General features: G+C 45.0%; 1 protein-coding gene across 1 annotated transcript in view; it reads right to left on the bottom strand.

Annotated features, from left to right (window-relative positions):
* The window catches only part of ulk2 (unc-51 like autophagy activating kinase 2), a 56,344-nt gene that overhangs the window by 5,344 nt on the left and 31,901 nt on the right, over window positions 1-19,099 (bottom strand). Inside the window, exons 14-26 of the mRNA XM_007565568.2 lie at window positions 11,435-11,492; window positions 8,005-8,154; window positions 6,492-6,637; window positions 6,330-6,410; window positions 4,115-4,392; window positions 3,639-3,817; window positions 3,311-3,420; window positions 2,319-2,444; window positions 1,976-2,217; window positions 870-1,048; window positions 671-789; window positions 364-521; window positions 145-280 (exon numbers count right to left, since the gene is read on the bottom strand). Of these exons, the coding sequence (XP_007565630.1) occupies window positions 145-280; window positions 364-521; window positions 671-789; window positions 870-1,048; window positions 1,976-2,217; window positions 2,319-2,444; window positions 3,311-3,420; window positions 3,639-3,817; window positions 4,115-4,392; window positions 6,330-6,410; window positions 6,492-6,637; window positions 8,005-8,154; window positions 11,435-11,492 (1,962 nt within the window). The remainder of the gene's footprint in view (window positions 1-144; window positions 281-363; window positions 522-670; window positions 790-869; window positions 1,049-1,975; window positions 2,218-2,318; window positions 2,445-3,310; window positions 3,421-3,638; window positions 3,818-4,114; window positions 4,393-6,329; window positions 6,411-6,491; window positions 6,638-8,004; window positions 8,155-11,434; window positions 11,493-19,099) is intronic.

The raw sequence follows: 19,099 nt of genomic DNA, 5'->3' as shown, positions 1-19,099 counted from the left end.
GGTGATCGGTATCGGTGGTCGGTATCGGTGATCGGCCCTCATGGGTGATCGGTATCGGTATCAGGAGGAAAAAAACCTGATCGGCACATCTCTAATAAAAACGTATCCATGTAATGAACAAAATGTCTGTCAATGCTTCCTCACATTTCAGCACGTTCTCAGTGTCGGCGGGGTCCTGCAGGATCTTGGAGAGGCCATCCAGCAACATGGCAGCCTTGCTGTAGCGGTACGCTATGTCCTCTGTTTGTTTAAACATCTCATCCAGAGCTGCAGATTGAACCTGATGCACACATCATGGACCATTAGGCTGCACCTGTATGTGACGATTCAGATCATGGAGTCATGTGAGTGTGTGGAACTCACGATCTCCACGGCGTGGTTGTAGATGAGCTTCTCTGCAGTCACGCTGTTGATCTCGTCGACAAAGCGCTGCTTGTCAGAGAAGAAGTGGTTGAGTTTGTCGGTCAGGTGTCGACAGAAGGCAATGCAGCTTTTGTAGCGCTCATTCAAACTCTTGACCACTAACAAAATGAGGAAAAGAGCTTTAGTTTTTGTATACTATGATGCTGTAAAGTAAGAGAAAAACAACAAATATGGTGCTAATGATAAGTTTAACTCTCTAAATGGAATAAAATTACATTATTAGAGATGAGGAGGGAAATGCTCCCACCTTGTTTGACAGCAGTTGAGGGATTCAGCTTGGCAGATTTGATCTGAGCCTTAGCCATATGGAGAGAGGAAGCAAGGAGCTGAGCTGCCTTCATGTATAGCACCAACTGTTCCACCTGCCTGCAGGGGGCAGCACAGTTGCACTATGAAACAAAAGGACTCATGCGTTACCTTTTTTGTTTTTTACCCTGGGAACTTACCCCCACTCTTTACTGAGCTGGCTGATCTGGTCCATAACCACACTATCCTGAGGGGGGTACAGGGGGGCAGCAGACATGCCGAGTTCCGCCCCTCCAGCTCGGAGCGTCGCCATCTCCAGAATGCAGTCAGTGAAGGAAAGCATCATCCGAAGGTGAATCAGGGTGTCTGTGTGCTCCCGCTGAGCCAAGACAACAACATGATGCTTTAACCCAGCAGCAGAGGACCAACTCCAACGCTACCACATGTGATCACAAGTTGGTCCATCGGTTTACACATTTTTCTGTTAAAAAGTTTTAGGGCCGAAACAATTAATTGGATTAATCTCAAATAATCTATGAAATAATCCTCAACTAATTCAGTAACTGATTAATCACTAACTGGAGAATACAGACACCTACAAAAACTATTTGATGAAACAAGGGCACTCAAATCAATTATTAGATTGTACAAAAATACATACACTTTGCATTTAAAATAGAAAAAAAACTACATTTCTTTGAAAATATGCTTTATCCAGTTTTAGCTTTACCTCGTTCAAAATAATAGAAAAAAATCTATTAGATTCCATCTGATATCTGATATCCAATTATCAATCAGTTAATCCATTAAAATTACCAGATCAGCTTTACTCTGTACTAATGTCAAGTCAAGCAGAAAGGGCTAAGCTTTTCACATGTTGATTTTAAAAGGATTATTAGCTGCTGATGCATCCTTTGCTATAAATGATCAAGCTTTCGTCAAAGGAATGTTGTTATTGCATTTTGGGGAAGAAAATATGTTTTTTCTTATATAGAAAGAAAAGTTTTTCTTTTGAGCAAGAAACTGCCCAAGCTGAATAACACTCAGTTCTCGTTTAAGAACTGAGTGTTACTTGTTAAACGTATTTTATATGTTTAAAAATCTTAAGTAGTTAAAGAAAAATCTGCGAAATGTGTCTTTTTTTTTTTTATCTGACTTACTCAGAATAACTCATAAAATAATCGATTGCTAAAATAATCAGTTTCAGCCCTTAACATTTTAACTTAAAACAAATTTAGATTTTGCAAACAGCATACGTCAACAGAACCAAAAATCTAGTAATGTGTCACATTCCCCATCCCCTCACCTCCATCAGGGTCTCCTCAGGCAGCTCTGGGGCTTCAAAAGTGATGAACCCCTCCATGCTGGGGGGAGACGTCCCATAGGGAATGTAGCGCAGGCTGCTGGGTCCTCCATCTGCTCCCAGAACACCTTGCCCAATACCTAGACTCCCTGGTGGAGAGGAACCCATGGTCATGCCTGGGGGAGACCCCACACATACCCGACCGCTGGTGGAGCACAAGGAGCCCGCTGAACTGCTGGAGCCCACTGAGAACACAGTAAGAACTGGTATCATTAACATGCAGAACACTGCATTAATATGTGACTGCAGCTCAGCAGAGTGAGGGGTGGACTTGGAGGGGTCTCACCAGAGGTGGTGCGAGGTCTGGCACCCAGGTGGCTGCAGGTCGGAGGCGTGCTACTGCTGGGCGGTGAGCCCACGGTGAAGAGGACAGTACGGGGACTGGCTGATCCTCCTTGAGCCATGCTAGGGGCTGCAGAGACAGGAAATGAGTTAATTTACTCGCAAACAATGATGGCAGCGCCTAGCAAACATATCCACAGTCCAAACCATGATGCTTATTTTTAAACAATGTTATCTCTGAGGTACCCAGAGAACAGCTGCATTTATACTGAGATGCCATAGCTCTTTCCAGCCAGCAATCATGCAAATCAAACTTTTGAAATGATGAAGAAAAGGAAAAAAAAAGGGGGGAATGTGAATTAGGCAGTTTTCCAGCTATTGGTTTGGTGTGAATTAAACAGGCAACACAGAGTGTGATTTTGTCATATATTGACACTACACAACGCTGGGATTAACTAGAGGCAGAGGTTGAAAAATAGAAAGGACCAAACATCTTAGAAAAATGGAGAGTTCTCTCTCTGAGCTGGAGGTTTCATGGCTGTAGTAAGGCACAGAGCCACCAGTGGATGGAACTATTCCACCACTCCCAAACCAACCTGGAGTCCCTCTCACAGGTCACTCTAGGTAAAAGTCCTCCCCTCTGAAAGTTTCAAAGTCCAAACCTCCAACACAAGAGGTTCATCACATCTCTTAGCACATCAACTCTTAGTGAATGTAAAAGCTTTCTTGCAAAATTGAGGATATTTCAAATTTCCATAAACCTTTTCTAAGGCGATACTTCCAAATGTGCATAAAAAACCTTGATGGAAACACAACTACTGACACACATTGGGACTCTATTAGCTAACTAAGTGGTAGTCTGCTGAACTAGATTTTATTTTGAGGGTTTCAGAGTAAAGGACAATGGTCATTATCAGATTTTAAATCTGTATGAATTGTTTGCTTTCAGGTAAAGTGAAAGGTAAGTAGTGTGGAGAGCATGCTGTGCCTGTGTACCTGTGTCCATGGGTCGCTCAGTGTTCAGGCTGTCAGTGCTGCCCTGGTAGGCCTGTCCACCCAGAGTGATCCTGATTGGTTGATCAGACAGTCGACCTGTACTGACAGACCTATGAGGAAACAGAGTTGACATACTGATGAAATGTAATAACATTAAACAGGGGCTGTAAAGATTACACAAGTCTGCTAGTCACATGTCTGCTAGAATGATGTCAATCTAAATAAACAACAGCTTGGAACAAATCAACAAATAGATTCAGGAGCTTCTGTATGCTGTCATGTAGGCCACAGAAGAACAGTTAGTGCACTAAATCCAGGGGTCATCTACCTGCCGAAGGTTCTGCTGGCCTCTGGGGGTGCCGCCCGCCCTGTCAGGTATGGGCTGCAGTGGTGGATGCAGACGTCTTGACAGTCTGCCAGTATCCTGCTAGGAAGCGGACTGTCTGCCAGCGCCATCAGGTTACAGGATGCCTGCGTTTTGGGGATCTTGAATGGTGCAGAAATTGTCTGAACACAAAATGGGGAAAAACTAATTTATTAAGTAATTTTGTTCATGGATCAAAATTACTTAATAGGATGATTAAAACATAGAGATTTGAAAATGAATGTTTTAAAAAAAAGTTTGGAGAAAGACTTCATATTTACCCAACACAAAATGGGGTGGTTCATACTGAGTATGTACAGTACAGACTGGCAAATAGGGCTGCACTGATAACTCAGCCCCTATTTCCTTTATTTAGCAAGTAAATATCAGCAGATATTTACATGTGAAGCTGATGTTATCCAGCAGGTAACTGCTCTCACCTTGGTGGGGGAACCAATGATGGTGGGCAATGGGGACTTTTGAAGCCAGTCAGATGTGCGTGGTGAAGACCCCAACAATTTGGTGGGGGAAGAGCCAAGATTGGCTGGGCGGCAAAGCTGGGGGGAATGACTGCAAGAGGATGAGGAGGAGCAAGAGGAAGGCTGCACGGGGTCAGACAGCTGCTTATGGAGCTTCTGCCTGGTCTGGTAGAAGTCGGTCAGCGTCGGGGCGCTTTGGAGACGTGCTCCTAGGAGCTGAGAGGAGGGAACCGGAGAACCTGCAGAAGGCAGAGAGACCAGGTCAGGTGTATGTGGCTGAGGGAGGAATCAATAAATATGTAGTTGCATTCAGGGCGTTTTCACACCTATGCTTCATTTTAGAGGTGTGCTGATTGATCGGCCACTGATCATAATTGGCAGATTTCCATGAAAAAGTGTATGATCGGTGATCGCCGATCACTGTCTCTTGTTGCGGATCACCAAAACGATCACCTGCATCTCACTTCTCAGCCTGCGTGTGCAACTTATCTCCTCTTTCTTTCATACTTTGCAAGCGTGCAGCAACAAATCCTGTCTATAACGCTCAGAATGAATGGGGGAGTTTGCACGTTGCGGCGGAAAATTACCTCGGGGGTGAAGCACGTCAAAATGCGTTAACACAATGAATCTAATATGACATTTAAAAAACAAGCACTTGATGGAGTTTGGCTATATCGAGGCTCAATGCAGGAAAAAAGGACATCCGGAGACAGATAGCAGGTAAAGCAGCGCACTACTACAAACACTCACCCGGATCAGCATGATGGTCAGAAAGATAAACAAATAACCCGAAAAATAATTCAAGTCTTCGAGCCAGCGGTGAAAGACACTGGTTCTGTTCTCGCTGTTGGACCGCCGCTATGCACTACTGGTAGTAATATTTTACAGACGGAGGGCTGTTTCTGCTCCACCCGGAACGACTGCTTAAAGCCGCAGCATGTAACGTAAACAACAACAACAACACGGATTTCACATATTAAAACTTTTGCTATGCCCAAACATGAGAGATAATTTATGAAAACCACCATTAATCAGCCATGCTCTTAGGAAGTTTTGATTCAGTAACGTAGGATTGTTTATTTTGATGCAACTTGCATTTGACTTTGAATGAATGTTTCCCTCTTTTACTAGACATTATAGGCAGTGTTGTGAGACTTATTTTGACTCATGTATAATTTAGGGTCCAGAGAGTCTTACTGTTAAATGTTGTTTAACTGGTTGCAGGTTTTTCAGTTGTTCTTTTGACTGAGTAACTGTTGTATTGTGCCTTCAAGTATGCTGCAGGCTTACATTAATTAGGTGAATATATTACCATATAATTTTTTAATTTTGCCAAATCCCATAGTATCATTTATAACTAACGCAAAAAATAAACAGTCAATCCAGGCAATCTGCAAAGATCGGTGATCGGTAGAGATTGGCCTCATGGGTGACTGGAATCGGCAGCAAAAAACCTGATCGGAACATCCCTACTTCATTTACTTTGGTCCCAATCAGTTGAGTTTTTAAAGTGATACCCACCCCTAAATCAACTATTTTGCTAATAAACTGTCTAATTATCAGAGGTTCTATCTTTATGTTTCTGTGCAAATTTTGACATTTTTGTGCAATTCTTTTAGTTCTGCATTATTTCGCCTAAAACTATTTCACTACTGGCTTCTTTGATCAAACAGTTCTCAGACAGTTGAATTTTCCAAAGGTGGGCTACAGGAAAATTCAACTGCCTGAATTTTCCTACAACTTCATCACTTTGAAAAAAAGCACACTGCCTCCCCTGACCCCCTTCCACCATGTGGCGAGTCAGGAGTTAGAGTAGCAAGCGTTCCCCTGACACCTGGTGAGCATTGGTTGCAAGTGTTACTCAGCTTTACAAATGAGTGATTGATTTGCAATGCTTCTATCCAGTCAGCAGCAGGAACACATAACAGGTCAGTCGGTCGCGACTCTCCAAACACTGAGACGACCAAGTTTGTTTGACTCTAGCACTGGAGACAACCTGATGAAAAACAAGTCACTGTGACAACTGATAGAACAGCTATACTATTCATATGTCGTGTATAGTCAGACCAAAACCTCTGACTGCTGTGAAAATAATTCCAGCTCAACTGCAGGATTTTAAACTGTGGTTGGAAGGTTTGAATATCTAATGTGTCAGAGTGGAGGAACACACACGGACCTCCTGAAGAGCTGCGGCTGCGAGGCTCCTGGTTCTGCAAGTGGCAGCAGCAGTGGCCGAGCTGTTCAGGGATGGTACCCACTGCAAACACACACAGTAGCAGAATAGCTGGATTTTCTGTGTGCCTGTCTTTAAGCCCACATGACCAGAGTCAGGACCTACCTAGAGGTGAAGGGGAGTAAGGCCGAGAACTCCCAGTAGAGAGGCGCCGGCCTGCCGTCTGAGGGGTGTCCGCTGAACTGGGACACCCCGAGCCCACCTTTGGAAAGCCCATAGGACTTGTGTTGGAGCGCCTTACTGTTCCTGACCTGGAGAACCCAAACAAACATCCAGCAATAAGAGAACAAATCAACTTTCAGGGTTACTTAAAAAGTACAAGGTTTTTGCTTCATCTTTAGTAGCTTTCAAAAGTATTTACATCCATGTATGGTTGTCAACAGTATTCCTTCTTCCTGTTGCTCAAACAGCACAATCATTGATGTGTTAATCAAAGATCTATAATGAATCAAATTTATTATAGCATAAGCTAGAGACAGAAGCAGGTCACAAGAAAATGTGTAAATCACTTCTTTCCAAACTAAAGTCAGCACCACTCTCTGTAACAAACAAATCTAGGAGTACTGAGTACTGAAGTATTCAAGAAGTTCAAGAATATTTTCTGTTTAGATGGATTTGGTTAGCTGATAAACATCAGATGTTTATCTACAGCTAGGGTAATAATGCTAGACTTACTGCCTTTTAGACACAGAATTGATTGAATCCGAGACCATCTTCTGCTCTCCAGTATCTGAAAAGTCCTAAATTCATAACTGTTTACAATTCATTACTCCATACATTTCCAGCACCAACAGTGTAGTAAAAGTACACTTTCAAAAAGCTCAGAGATCTTGCTAAATAATTCATCTTAAATAAACTGATTATTAGTTTATCTTAAACTAATAATCAGCTGCTAAAGCTATGGATGCAAAATATATTGGCACTAACATCAGTATCAGACTGATAAATAAAACTGGGCAAGTATTAAGAACTAATATTTATTTCCATCTTGTTGCTGTTTGTTTTTGGGTGGGGAGGGAAGGAGAGTGGTGTGTGTTTGATCATGTGACAGCGAAGCAGAAAAGGATTGTGGGAGTCTAACTGAAAAAGAAAAGCAATGGTGAAGTTAGAAATGTGGCTGTTTTTTGTGGTCAAAGGGAAGTGAAATATAACGTAATATCAATAAATATCAGCCGAAATTTTTATATGAGTGTACCCCCAATTAAAAACACACACAGCTGGAGACCAGAAGCTATTCTTCAGGATCAAACCCTCATAGAAACACGAGACTCCAGTCTTCAGACTGACGAACAGAAGAGATCTAATAATTAAACCAGCTACCAAAACATAGTTTTACCTTCAATAAACCTTTCAGTGTTGACAGTAAAAATAATGTCATCCATTAAAAATCAGGTGCTACCCTTTAGCCATCTCTACCTGTATTTAGTCCCATAATAATACCAGCCATGGTTCCTCCCAGCAACAGCTTGGGCAGTTAGAAATATAAGCAGGCATCGAGTTGATGCCATTTCAGTGAACTGATGCAACAATAGTCGGTGTTTTCATTATCTGCTATGAACATGGATTTGGTTAATCCATGTTCATGTAACCCACTCCTCCCACAGCAGGCACAGCTTACCTGGGGGAGCTGTAGAGAGTGGGACTCGGGCTGCTGGACAGGTTCTGCTTGATCCGCTGGTAGTTCCGCACCTGGGTGGGGACAGGAATAGGCGTGGTCTCTGCCCGCGGTGACAGCATGATGGTCTGTCCTGGGGTGGGCTGAGGCTGCCTGGGTGGGGACAGCAGAGAAGACACTGAGACCAGACATCCAGCATTAGGCTACTGATTCCACATAGGAAGAACGTTCTCAGGGCCATCCAGACCCATAATAAGAGAAGTCAGTTAGAAAACCACAGCTGATGGGAGACGAGTCCAGTCTGCTGAACTCTGTTTCTCCGCTCACCGCTCTTTGTTTGAGCAGCCTGGAAAAAGGCTGAAAAACTTCAACACTTGGAGAACAAAAACATGACTGGACTTCCCTGTAAACAAGGCTAAACAACCAATGAGCCTGGAGCACATCCTGCTGAAGGCGGTGCTAGAGGCACGTGTTGCAGCGGGGCTCAGTGTTATCAAACACGGGAGGGGAAGTGCATAAGGGCACAGTTCCTTTACATTTTTTGTTATTCCAGAGGAGGCAGAATGTTCAGAATGTTTGCCATGACCGAGTGACCCGATAGAATTCTGTCTGCATGTAGAAGAAGGGCCATGGCAGGAGGAGCAGAATAGACTAGAGGGAAACAGCACAGTGGAAACGCTAGGAGGGTCTTAAGTCTTAGAAAGCCAGACATGTGAGGAGAGGACAAGTCCAGACAAAAAAACCACTGAGGGAGCAGCCTCCTGCTCCTCACCCTCCTCCTGCTCACATGACTAGTCATGTGAGCAGGAGTTTAGATCTCAGATCTAGATCTAAGATCTAAACATCACCATGTCCCATCCTGCTTTTCCTCCTCCTCCTTCACACTCCAATAACAATCAGATGTCTACTAACTTTATTGATCCCAGTGAGGGAGGGGGCAGCTGCATGCTGAAGAGAGGAAGGAAATGTGTAAATCTGTCTATAGAAAGTGAAACAAGAAGAAGAAGCTACCAGCCATCTACCTGTTAACCAAGCAGACCAGCAGAGGGGGCTGGGATCCAACTGAGCTACAGAACCTTGTCACTTCTCTTAGCCCTTAGGAAACCACCCACCCCCACCTCTAATCCCAAACCCTATAGAACATGAACATAAACACTTCCACAAAAACAGGAGCACAGCATTACTACCATCAATAAATCTTAACAGGCAACTCTGATATTTTTGGAACTGTATCTCTCAGTGTTAATAGTTAGCTAATTTATGCAACAGTTGATTACATACAGGAATCAGGCAGTACAGAGACAGATATTACAGAAACAAATGACTGCAGCAGGAGGGGGCAAACAATGGCACAGAAACAGAGCAACAACAAAAAGAATTCACACTTCCTGAACTTTTCCACATGTTTGGCTTGTTGCATGTCAACGAGCCAAATACAGAGGAGTGTAATAATCTAGCATAATAAACATGCTAGTTATCCCCCTGAAAGACTAAAACTTTAAACTTGTACAGAACACTGGAACTGGAAGATATTTTAAATATCCAAAACAAAACAAGCAAAAACAATAAATAAAAAACAACTGAAACCAGAAATAAAATGGATGACGATGCCTTTAACCAAAATTGCCCTGCAAAAATAATCAGAATGGAAATTACACAGCTCATTTAAATTCATTATGTGATTAATTGATTAAAAGCTTATTGCGACAGGCTTAGCTCTGGATTCCTTTTCATATCCCTAAAACTATTATTACAACCAGTTGTTTTCATAAATCCCCAATTAAACAGATTCCTCAGCCGCTATGTGGAGGTCTCAGATTTCCTCTGTTTACTAATACTCTACAGCAAAGTTTCCATCAACGTTACATTCATAACATTATTAGACAGCAGAACTGAGTAAAGCAGATGGTCTCCATCCAATCTGCTCCGCTCCGCGGCCAGCAGTGCACTCCACAGAACTGGTTTATATATTAACAGTGGCAGTCGAAATCCTCTTTAGCGCCAACGACAAGTGATGTATGGAAACACTTCAGACGAGCTGGAGGTGATGTTCTGGTCAGAATTAGCCTACACACACACGCGCGCGCAAACTCACACGCAAACGCACACACACGCACACACAGTGGAGAAAAAAAATGAACACCCTGAACATCACCCTGAACACAGCATCCCCATCATGAAACACGATAGTGGTGGGATCATATTGTTGGGATGCTGTCCTTCAGCACTGAGAAGCTGGACAACATTTTACCATCCAGCGCAACACATTCAGAAGACCTGTGTCTGGGGCTGCACCCATCGGAGGCGCTAAAAAGGTATCTAGATTAGGGCTGAAATTATTAGAACAATCATAATTAATCAATTATTGAAATAGTCAATTTTGTAACATATTAATTAAGTGATTTGCCGTTAGATTAAAGAACACATTGAGAGCAGTAATTAAATCAAAACAGTTTTATATATATACATATGCAGAGGCAGTTAGATGACCAACTGCATCTATTCTAATGACCAACTGCATCTATTCTAATGAAAAACTGGTGTGTCAGATTAACATCCAGACATTAGAGGAACAGTCACTGTTTGCAGATGCACAGGATGATCTGGTAGGTGTGTGAAGCTATTTTTATTCATGCAGTTCTCCGGTGGTTGGGTGGTTGGTTGAGTGGTGGTGTTTTTAGCACATCACCACTTAGTTTTTTGGCTCCGTGTCTGATTTGTGTCTGACTCATCATGCAGATATTAACATGCGCATTCACCAGCGGCATGCATGAGACATCATCCCAGGCTGGAAGGAGGCTATTTTTCTTGGGATGACGTGATTGAAAAACAAAGACAGACTGGTTGACCCAGAAATATTACAATAACAACATTACATGGATGTGAACTGAAGGTTGAACGCAAATGAAATCTGGTGACATTACGCCATGTAACACTAATGACACCAAGAAATGCCTTTACGTGTGTGATGCATAACGCAAAATATGCAGCATCACGACATCCTGGTTTGTTCTTTGGCTGTTTAATAATTGCAAATTATAAACGTTACCTGTTTTTAAAGATCTGAACATAATCTCAGGAGGATTTGAACTTCAACAGCCAGCATGATTTTTTATTATGCATGCTGAATGTTTAAGATCAATTCCAAACACAAATTAAAAAACAAAAAAACAAAACACCTCAGTCATTAAAATCAGCCTGACATCTAAAACACATGGAAATTCAAACAATTAGAAGTCTGAAAGTAACATGAAGTGGTAAAAATATGAATGTAAACTAAGCATATTTCTAATCTGAAATAAAATGACACATTCAGGAAAACAGATTAGAAATTTTTTTTACCATCCTCATAAAAGCTTTTGGTTAAAATAAACTGTTATGCTAAAACAAATGAACATAAGTCTTGTGTAATGTGCTAAAGTCTCATACTCACCCTGCACACATAAGAAAGTCATTGGACGGTCGGTGACCGGCTCCTACTGGGTGGTCGTCTATGGGGGAAGACAAAAACAGTTGAGTATAGAAGTCAGAAGTCTGCAGCATTTAATGAGGACAAAGAGGAGAACATAAACTAGATCTTTAAATTCACTGCCAACACCATGCTCCTGCTCTACTTTGGAGCACTCTTCATTGTTTGCTGACTGGATGAACCAGTGTTAATGTGTGTGAGTTACTTAAGAGTAGATGCTATGCAGCGGTACACTTCACTTAAGATTGCATAATATTAGCAAAATGGTGATAATAATGGCAAATATTGTGACGACTACATTACGTCTATTTTCTTCTTCTCTCTCCTCATCTGTCACTCTGTAACCTTTAGCACTTTGGGCATTATCATTAGTGTCCTCTGTGAGCATCTGCTGTCTTGAGATTCTGTTCTAGGTAAATATATATTACATTAGCTTGTAAAATACATACAGAATTACATACATCATGTGTCAAAATCTAACTTTCGGCCAACTGGCAAAAAATCTGCACTCATCAACGAAAACAAAAAGCAAGCTAGCAAGGGTATATTAGCAGCTAGTTACCGGTAACGTCAATTGCCTCAAGTCATATGACATTGTCTACACTTGACACCAGCAAGAAAAAGAAAAAACAAAAATACACACATACAAGAACATACAGATCAAATTGTTCTGCCACGACAAAACACAAGACCTGTGATTGACATACAGTACAGACCAAAAGTTTGGACACACCTACTCATTCAATGAGTTTCCTTTATTTTCATGATTATTGACATTGTAGATTCACACTGAAGGCATCAAAACTATGAATTAACACATGTGGAATTATATACTTAACAAAAATGTGTGAAACAACTGAAAATAAGCCTTATATTCTAGGTTCTTCAAAGTAGCCACCTTTTGCTTTGATTACTGCTTAGCACACTTTGGCATTCTCTTGATGAGCTTCAAGAGGTAGTCATCTGAAATGGTCTTCAAACAGTCTTGAAGGAGTTCCCAGAGATGCTTAGCACTTGTTGGCACTTTTGCCTTCACTCTCCAAGGAGGAGAGTGATGGGGTGCTCTTATACAGCCTGGAGGTGTGTTTGGAGTCATTGTCCTGTTGAAAAATAAATGATGGTCCAACTAAACGCAAACCAGATGGAATAGCATGCCACTGCAAAATGCTGTGGTAGCCATGCTGGTTCAGCATGCCTTCAATTTTGAATAAATCCCCAACAGTGTCACCAGCAAAGCACCCCCACACCATCACACCTCCTCCATGTTTCACGGTGGGAACCAGGCATGTAGAGCCTGTTCACCTTTTCTGTGTCGCACAAAGACACGGTGGTTGGAACCAAAGATCACAAATTTGGACTCATTAGACCAAAGCACAGATTTCCACTGGTCTAATGTCCATTCCTTGTGTTCTTTAGCCCAAACAAGACTCTTCTGCTTGTTGCCTGTCCTTAGCAGTGGTTTCCTAGCAGCTATTCTACCATGAAGGTCTGATTCACACAGTCTCCTCTTAACAGTTGTTGCAGAGATTTGTCTGCTGCTAGAACTCTGTGTGGCATTGACCTGGTCTCTAATCTGAGCTGCTGTTAACCTGCAATTTCTGAGGCTGGTGACTCGGATGAACTTATCCTCCACTGCAGAGGTGACTCTTGGTCTTCCTTTCCTGGGGCGGTCCTCATGTGAGCCAGTTTCTCTGTAGCGCGCTTGATGGTTTTTGCGACTGCACTTGGGGACACTTTCAAAGTTTTCCCAATTTTTCGGACTGACTTTCATTTCTTAAAGTAATGATGGCCACTCATTTTTCTTTACTTAGCTGCTTTTGTCTTGCCATAATACAAATTCTAACACTCTATTCAGTAGGACTATCAGCTGTGTATCCACCTGACTTCTGCACAACACAACTGATGGTCCCAACTCCATTTATAAGGCAAGAAATCCCACTTATTAACCTGACAGGGCACTCCTGTGAAGTGAAAACCATTTCAGGTGACTACCTCTTGAAACTCATCAAGAGAATGCAGAGTGTGTGCAAAGCAGTAATCACAACAAAAGGTTGCTACTTTGAAGAAACTAGAATATAAGGCGTATTTTCAGTTGTTTTACACTTTTTTGTTTAGTACATATTTCCACATGTTAATTCATAGTTTTGATGCATTCAGTGTGAATCTACAATGTCAATAATCATGAAAATAAAGGAAACTCTATGAATGAAAAGGTGTGTCCAAACTTTTGGTCTGTACTGTATTTATGACCAACTTATCTGATTGGGGTTTTTTTGGATTAATTTAACATTGTTTTAATATGCACGGACACCCTATAAAGCATAACATAGTCCAAAACAATAATATCTCAATTTTCTGTGAAGTTGATGTTGAAAGTAAAACCACATCTGAGTCATACAAACAGGCAGTTCTCTTTCATAGCATTCGTTTCGTGTCTCACAATGGGAACACCCCTGGCGTAACCTCATCAGAAGCTCCTATTACATTACGCCAGCCAGGATTGGCTGGAGATAAGCCTGTCAGCGTCAGAGAGGGCAGGCACCCTCCCCCTATAAATAGGGCTGACGCTGAGCAGACATCTTATTCAAAAACCTCTTCTCTCGCAACGAGCAGAAGTTCCAACCAGCTCTCGTAACTACTGACTCTATTCTGAGGCAAGCTAAACTGTCCACAGACACGTGCGCAAGCTCAGTCGCCGGGCGCTTGGTTTTGGGATATCTGTTCGGTATCACAGCGAGTAGCTTCTCTCTGGTAGAAATACCAAAAAAAAAAACAAAAAAAAAGCCGACTCACCGTAAGGTTGTTCGTTGGCAGTTTTCAAAGAGTAGCAATACTCCCACCGTAAGCTACCTACTGGGAAGCCGCAACGCTTCCCCCTCCATAGTCTAACCATAATTGGTTAGCTTAGCAGTCGCCAGCTCTTTTTCTTTTAGTAGCGTTACGGCCATCTCATCTCCCCGAAACATGGAGACCGTCAGGTCATCTAGTACTGTGGAGAAGAGCCCACAGGCACGAACCTGCCCGTGCGGCAACAAAATTTCAAGCGGGGACACACACCCGTCGTGCGTGGTGTGTCTCGGGCTGAAACATGCCCAAGCAGCCTTTGACTCTGTGGAGTCCTGCTCGCACTGTAGCAGGTTCTCCGTCAAAGTGCTTCGTCGCCGTCTGGCCCATCAGACGACATTGTCCGGCAGCGACCCGTTTATGACATCTGCAGTAGCTGTGCAGGAACCGGCCGAGCAAATAATTTCGCTGACCGCTGATGCGGGAGCCGGGACGAGTTGGGGCGAAATCCTCAACTCCGTGGACCCGCTGCCATCTGAGGTCGCCGAACTCTGCTTCGAGTCCTGCTCGTTGGATTTCCCGGTAACGGGAGACTGCGAGTTTTCCGATAGTGAGCCGGAGCTTCCTTTCTTGGATAATGATGAGGATTATGACCCCTCTCCTCCGCTGTCGGGTCGGGTTGCAAAACCCGCACCGTCTGGCGCAGGCCAACCCGGTCATGAAGGCTCATCCTCGCCGGAACTGGATTTTGATCTGCATGATGTGTGCAAACGCACCGCTGCAAAGCTTGATATCCAGTGGCCCGAGGTTCAAGCCGAGGTAGTTCGCTCCCGCTTCGATGGAAAATAGCTGCCAAAAGCACGGAAAACAGGCAGACAACTCCTGCCAGTTTTTCCGGAGCTGCTGGAAGAACTAGCCGTCTCCTGGCGCAATAAACCCTTTAAGGAAAAGCACCCAGTGGCTGGCAGTTCGGTGCTGGACTGTGATGGTATGGAGAAGTGCGGTCTCCGTCAGTTACCCCCGGTCGAACCGGCGGTGGCGGCACACCTCCACCCAAAGACTTCCATGTCAGCTGGAGGTCCCACTCTCCCTTCAAGAGCTGACCGCTTTCAGTCCAGCCTGACGGATAAATCTTACCGGGCAGCGGCGCTCTCAGTTCAGGCCCTGAACGCCTCATCGCTGCTGATGGCTTACCAGGCAGAACTCGAGGAGCAGATGACCACTTTGCCAGATGCTGCACTATGGGAGGAGGTGTGCATCATCACGGATCACTGCCTACAACTCCACAAGGTGGCGATCCAAGCCCTGGGCAGGACCATGGGTCTCATGGTTCTGCAGGAGAGGGCCAGGTGGCTCAACTTCACCACACTCTCCATTAAGGAGAAGGAGGACCTCCTGGACACCGCCATCACTCCTGAGGGGCTGTTCGGTGCAGCAGTCAACTCCATGCAAAAACGATGGGAGGAAAAGAAACGGGATGATGAAGCACTGAAATTGTGTCTGCCCAGGCGTACGTTTGCCATCGGGACCACGACCCCGAGCACCCAGCGCCACACCTTTGCTCAGGCTGCAGCTCGATTCCCTAATGCCTTCAAGATCCCCAAGTTTCCGAAGACGCAGGGTGCTGCACAGGCTCCACAGAAAGCCTCTGTCCCAAAAGCCCCGTGGCAGAGGAAGCCTGACGGCCCTCGCTCTGACCAACCGCCCCCCCACTCTCCCTCCACTCAGAACGTGAGGAGAAGGAAGCGGCTGGCCTGACCTCCTCCCCAGATGTTGGGAGCGAGCGGGAATCGCTCCCTTCCATAGCTCCGGTTCCGAGCCTGTTCGGCGAGTTCAGCCGGGTTCAGCGCGTGACGGAGAGGATGTTCGAGCCTGCTCGGCATGCCAGAAAGAAAAGACGAGACTGTGTTCAATATGGGGAGCTCCACGGCGAGCCCCGGTCACGTCCCACAAGCACATTTATCTGTTCGAAAGAAATAAATGTTCACACACTGTCGCATCCAGGCTATGAGCCGAGGGCGCTGATAAAAATGTTGAAAAACATGAACATCCTCTTCCAGGAGGACTGAGATTTTTTCCCCATGTCAACAAATCTGCAGCAAGCCGAACTCCGCGCGCATGTGCAGTGCAGACTGGAGCTGTTTGCCATTCGGCGCCAGAAGGGGGCGCTCCCAGCTTATTTTTAACAGACTGGCCAGTCAGCCGCCTGTCAATAAACACCCATCTGTGGGAAAAATGCACGAACTCAGAATGGGTTTTAAAAACTGTAAGGAGAGGATACAGACTGCAATTCGCAATGACCCCTCCACGTTTCAGGGGGGTGATTCAGTCGCAAGCAGAGGGAGAAGCCGCTCTTGTCCTACAAGAGGAAATATCCTCGTTGTTAGCGAAAAGAGCAATAAGGCTAATACCTCACAAGCACTGCCACGAGGGGTTTTATTCACGTTATTTCCTCGTGCCAAAGAAAGGCAGAAGGGGGATGCGTGCTATATTAGACCTCCGGGCGCTAAACAAGCACCTGAGAAAATACAAATTCAGGATGCTGACACGACTCCCTGCTGCGCTTCCTACGTCCCAGCGATTGGTTTACTTCAATCGACCTCAAGGATGCTTATTTTCACATCCCCATTTATCCGCCGCACAGAAAATTCCTCAGATTTGCATTTCAGGGAGCGTGTTACGAATACCTCGTACTCCCTTTCGGTCTCTCACTGAGCCCGAGAGTGTTTGTAAAATGCACCGAGGCGGCTGTGGGCCCGCTCAGGAGGCGCTTCGTCTTCCCGCCAGGAGGCTGCAGATCACACAGCTACCTTAACGCAACACGTGATGGATCTGGGATTCAAAATAAACAATGGATTCAATCCATTTCCTTCATAGGTCTCTCCCTGGACTCAGTTCAGGCCAGAGTGAGACTAACTGAGGACAGAGTGAAAACGATGCTGGACTGCTTGTCCATGTTTCACAGAGGAAATCTGGTGTCCATCAGACTCTGCAGAAGGCTCTTGGGCCTGATGGCCTCAGCATTAGCAGTGGTTCCCCTTGGGCGACTCCATATGAAAGGAGTCCAGCACTGGGTTGCCTCTCAGCAGAAGCTGAATCCACATGTTTCTCACAGAGTGAGGGTTTCCGCAGCCTGCAGGGCAGCACTACGCCCTTGGTGGAACCAAGGGCGTAGTGCCCAGTGTGCCCAGTGTGACACAGGGCACACTGACGCCCTGTGTCAGTGTGCTGACACAGGGCGTTCCAATGGGAGTAGTGCAGAACAGGAAAGTTGTCACGACAGATGCCTCACTTGACACTGAAACATTTCCTTCCACTTCTAAGAGGTCACCATGTGCTGGTCAGAACAGACAACACCACCGTGGTGGCTTACATCAACAGGCAGGGTGGTCTGAGATCACTAAAACTGCACATGTTGGCTCACAAACTGATCATTTGGAGCAGCAAACATTTTCTGTTATTGAGGGCAACTCATGTCCCAGGAGTACTGAACTGTGGAGCGGACCTCCTCTCCAGAGGGAATCCCCTGTATGCAGAGTGGAAACTCCATCCGGAAGTGGCCAGGTTGGTATGGCAGAGGTACGGGCAACCATCCGTGGACCTTTTTGCCTCGCAGGAGAACAAACAGTGTCATCTGTATTTCTCCCTGCACGATCAGAACGCACCTCTGGGGGTGGACGCACTGGCCCACAGGTGGCCTCGGGTTCAGCTCTATGCCTTTCCCCCCATAGCTCTAATTTCACCAACGCTACCCAGGGTACGAACAGAAGGGCTGACAATGATCCTCATTGCACCCCACTGGCCATCGAAACACTGGTTAGCAGAGATAACGCAGCTCCTGTCGAAGGATCCGTGGCCTCTGCCTGCACGCAGGGATCTGCTGTCTCAGGCCCGAGGACAAATTTTTCATCCCCACCCAGAAAGGCTGGCTTTGTGGGCTTGGCCCGTGAGTGGTTCAATCTACAATCTGTAGGTCTCCCACAGAGTGTTATTGAGACAATCCAGAATGCTAGAGCTCCAGCAACAAGATCTTTGTACGAGTACAAATGGTCTGTTTTTGAGAAATGGTGCTCTGAAATTCAGGAAATCCCCTTTCAGTGTTCTGTGGCCGTGCTTTTAGCTTTTCTGCAAGACCTGATTGATAAGGGTAAAGCTTTTTCTACTGTCAAGGTGTACTTGGCTGCTATTTCAGCTTGCCATGTGGGTTTTGAGGGGAAGACTGCAGGGCAGCATCCCTTAGTGTGCCGGTTCATGCGAGGGGCTCACAGGAAACTCCCTGTTTCGAGACCCATGGCTCCATCGTGGGATTTACCCCTGGTGCTGGATGCTCTCTCTGCCTCACCCTTTGAGCCTCTAGATCGGGTTGAATTGAAAATTGTAACCTTGAAAACAGCACTTCTGTTGGCTTGGTCTCTACAAAGCGTGTGGGTGAAATCCATGTTTTGTCTGTTAACCCATCTTGTATGAGGTTTTCTCCAGACAAAACTAAGGTGACTTTGCTCCCCAACCCTGCTTTTGAGCCTAAGGTGTTGGGGTCATACTCTCCAATTGAGTTGGTGGCTTTTTATCCCCCTCCCTTTTCTTCACTGGAGCAGGAGAAACTGCACAACCTTTGCCAAAACAGGTCAGGAAAAGTGATCAGTTGTTTGTCTCTTGGGCCAAGAACCATTATGGAAAACCGGTGTCCAAGCAACGGCTTGCCCATTGGATCACCGCAGCAATTTCCTTAGCCTATAGCTCAAGGGCTTTAACACCTCCTGAGGGGCGGGTCCCATTCTACAAGGGGCTTAAGCTCTTCATGGGCCTTGCTGAGAGGAGTACCTCTGCAAGAAATTTGTGCCTCCT

This window comes from Poecilia formosa, unplaced genomic scaffold, assembly GCF_000485575.1.
Source record: "Poecilia formosa unplaced genomic scaffold, Poecilia_formosa-5.1.2 Scaffold179, whole genome shotgun sequence".
NCBI lineage: Eukaryota > Metazoa > Chordata > Actinopteri > Cyprinodontiformes > Poeciliidae > Poecilia > Poecilia formosa.
Note: the sequence above shows the minus strand (reverse complement) of the source record. Positions and strands in the feature narration are given on the sequence as shown.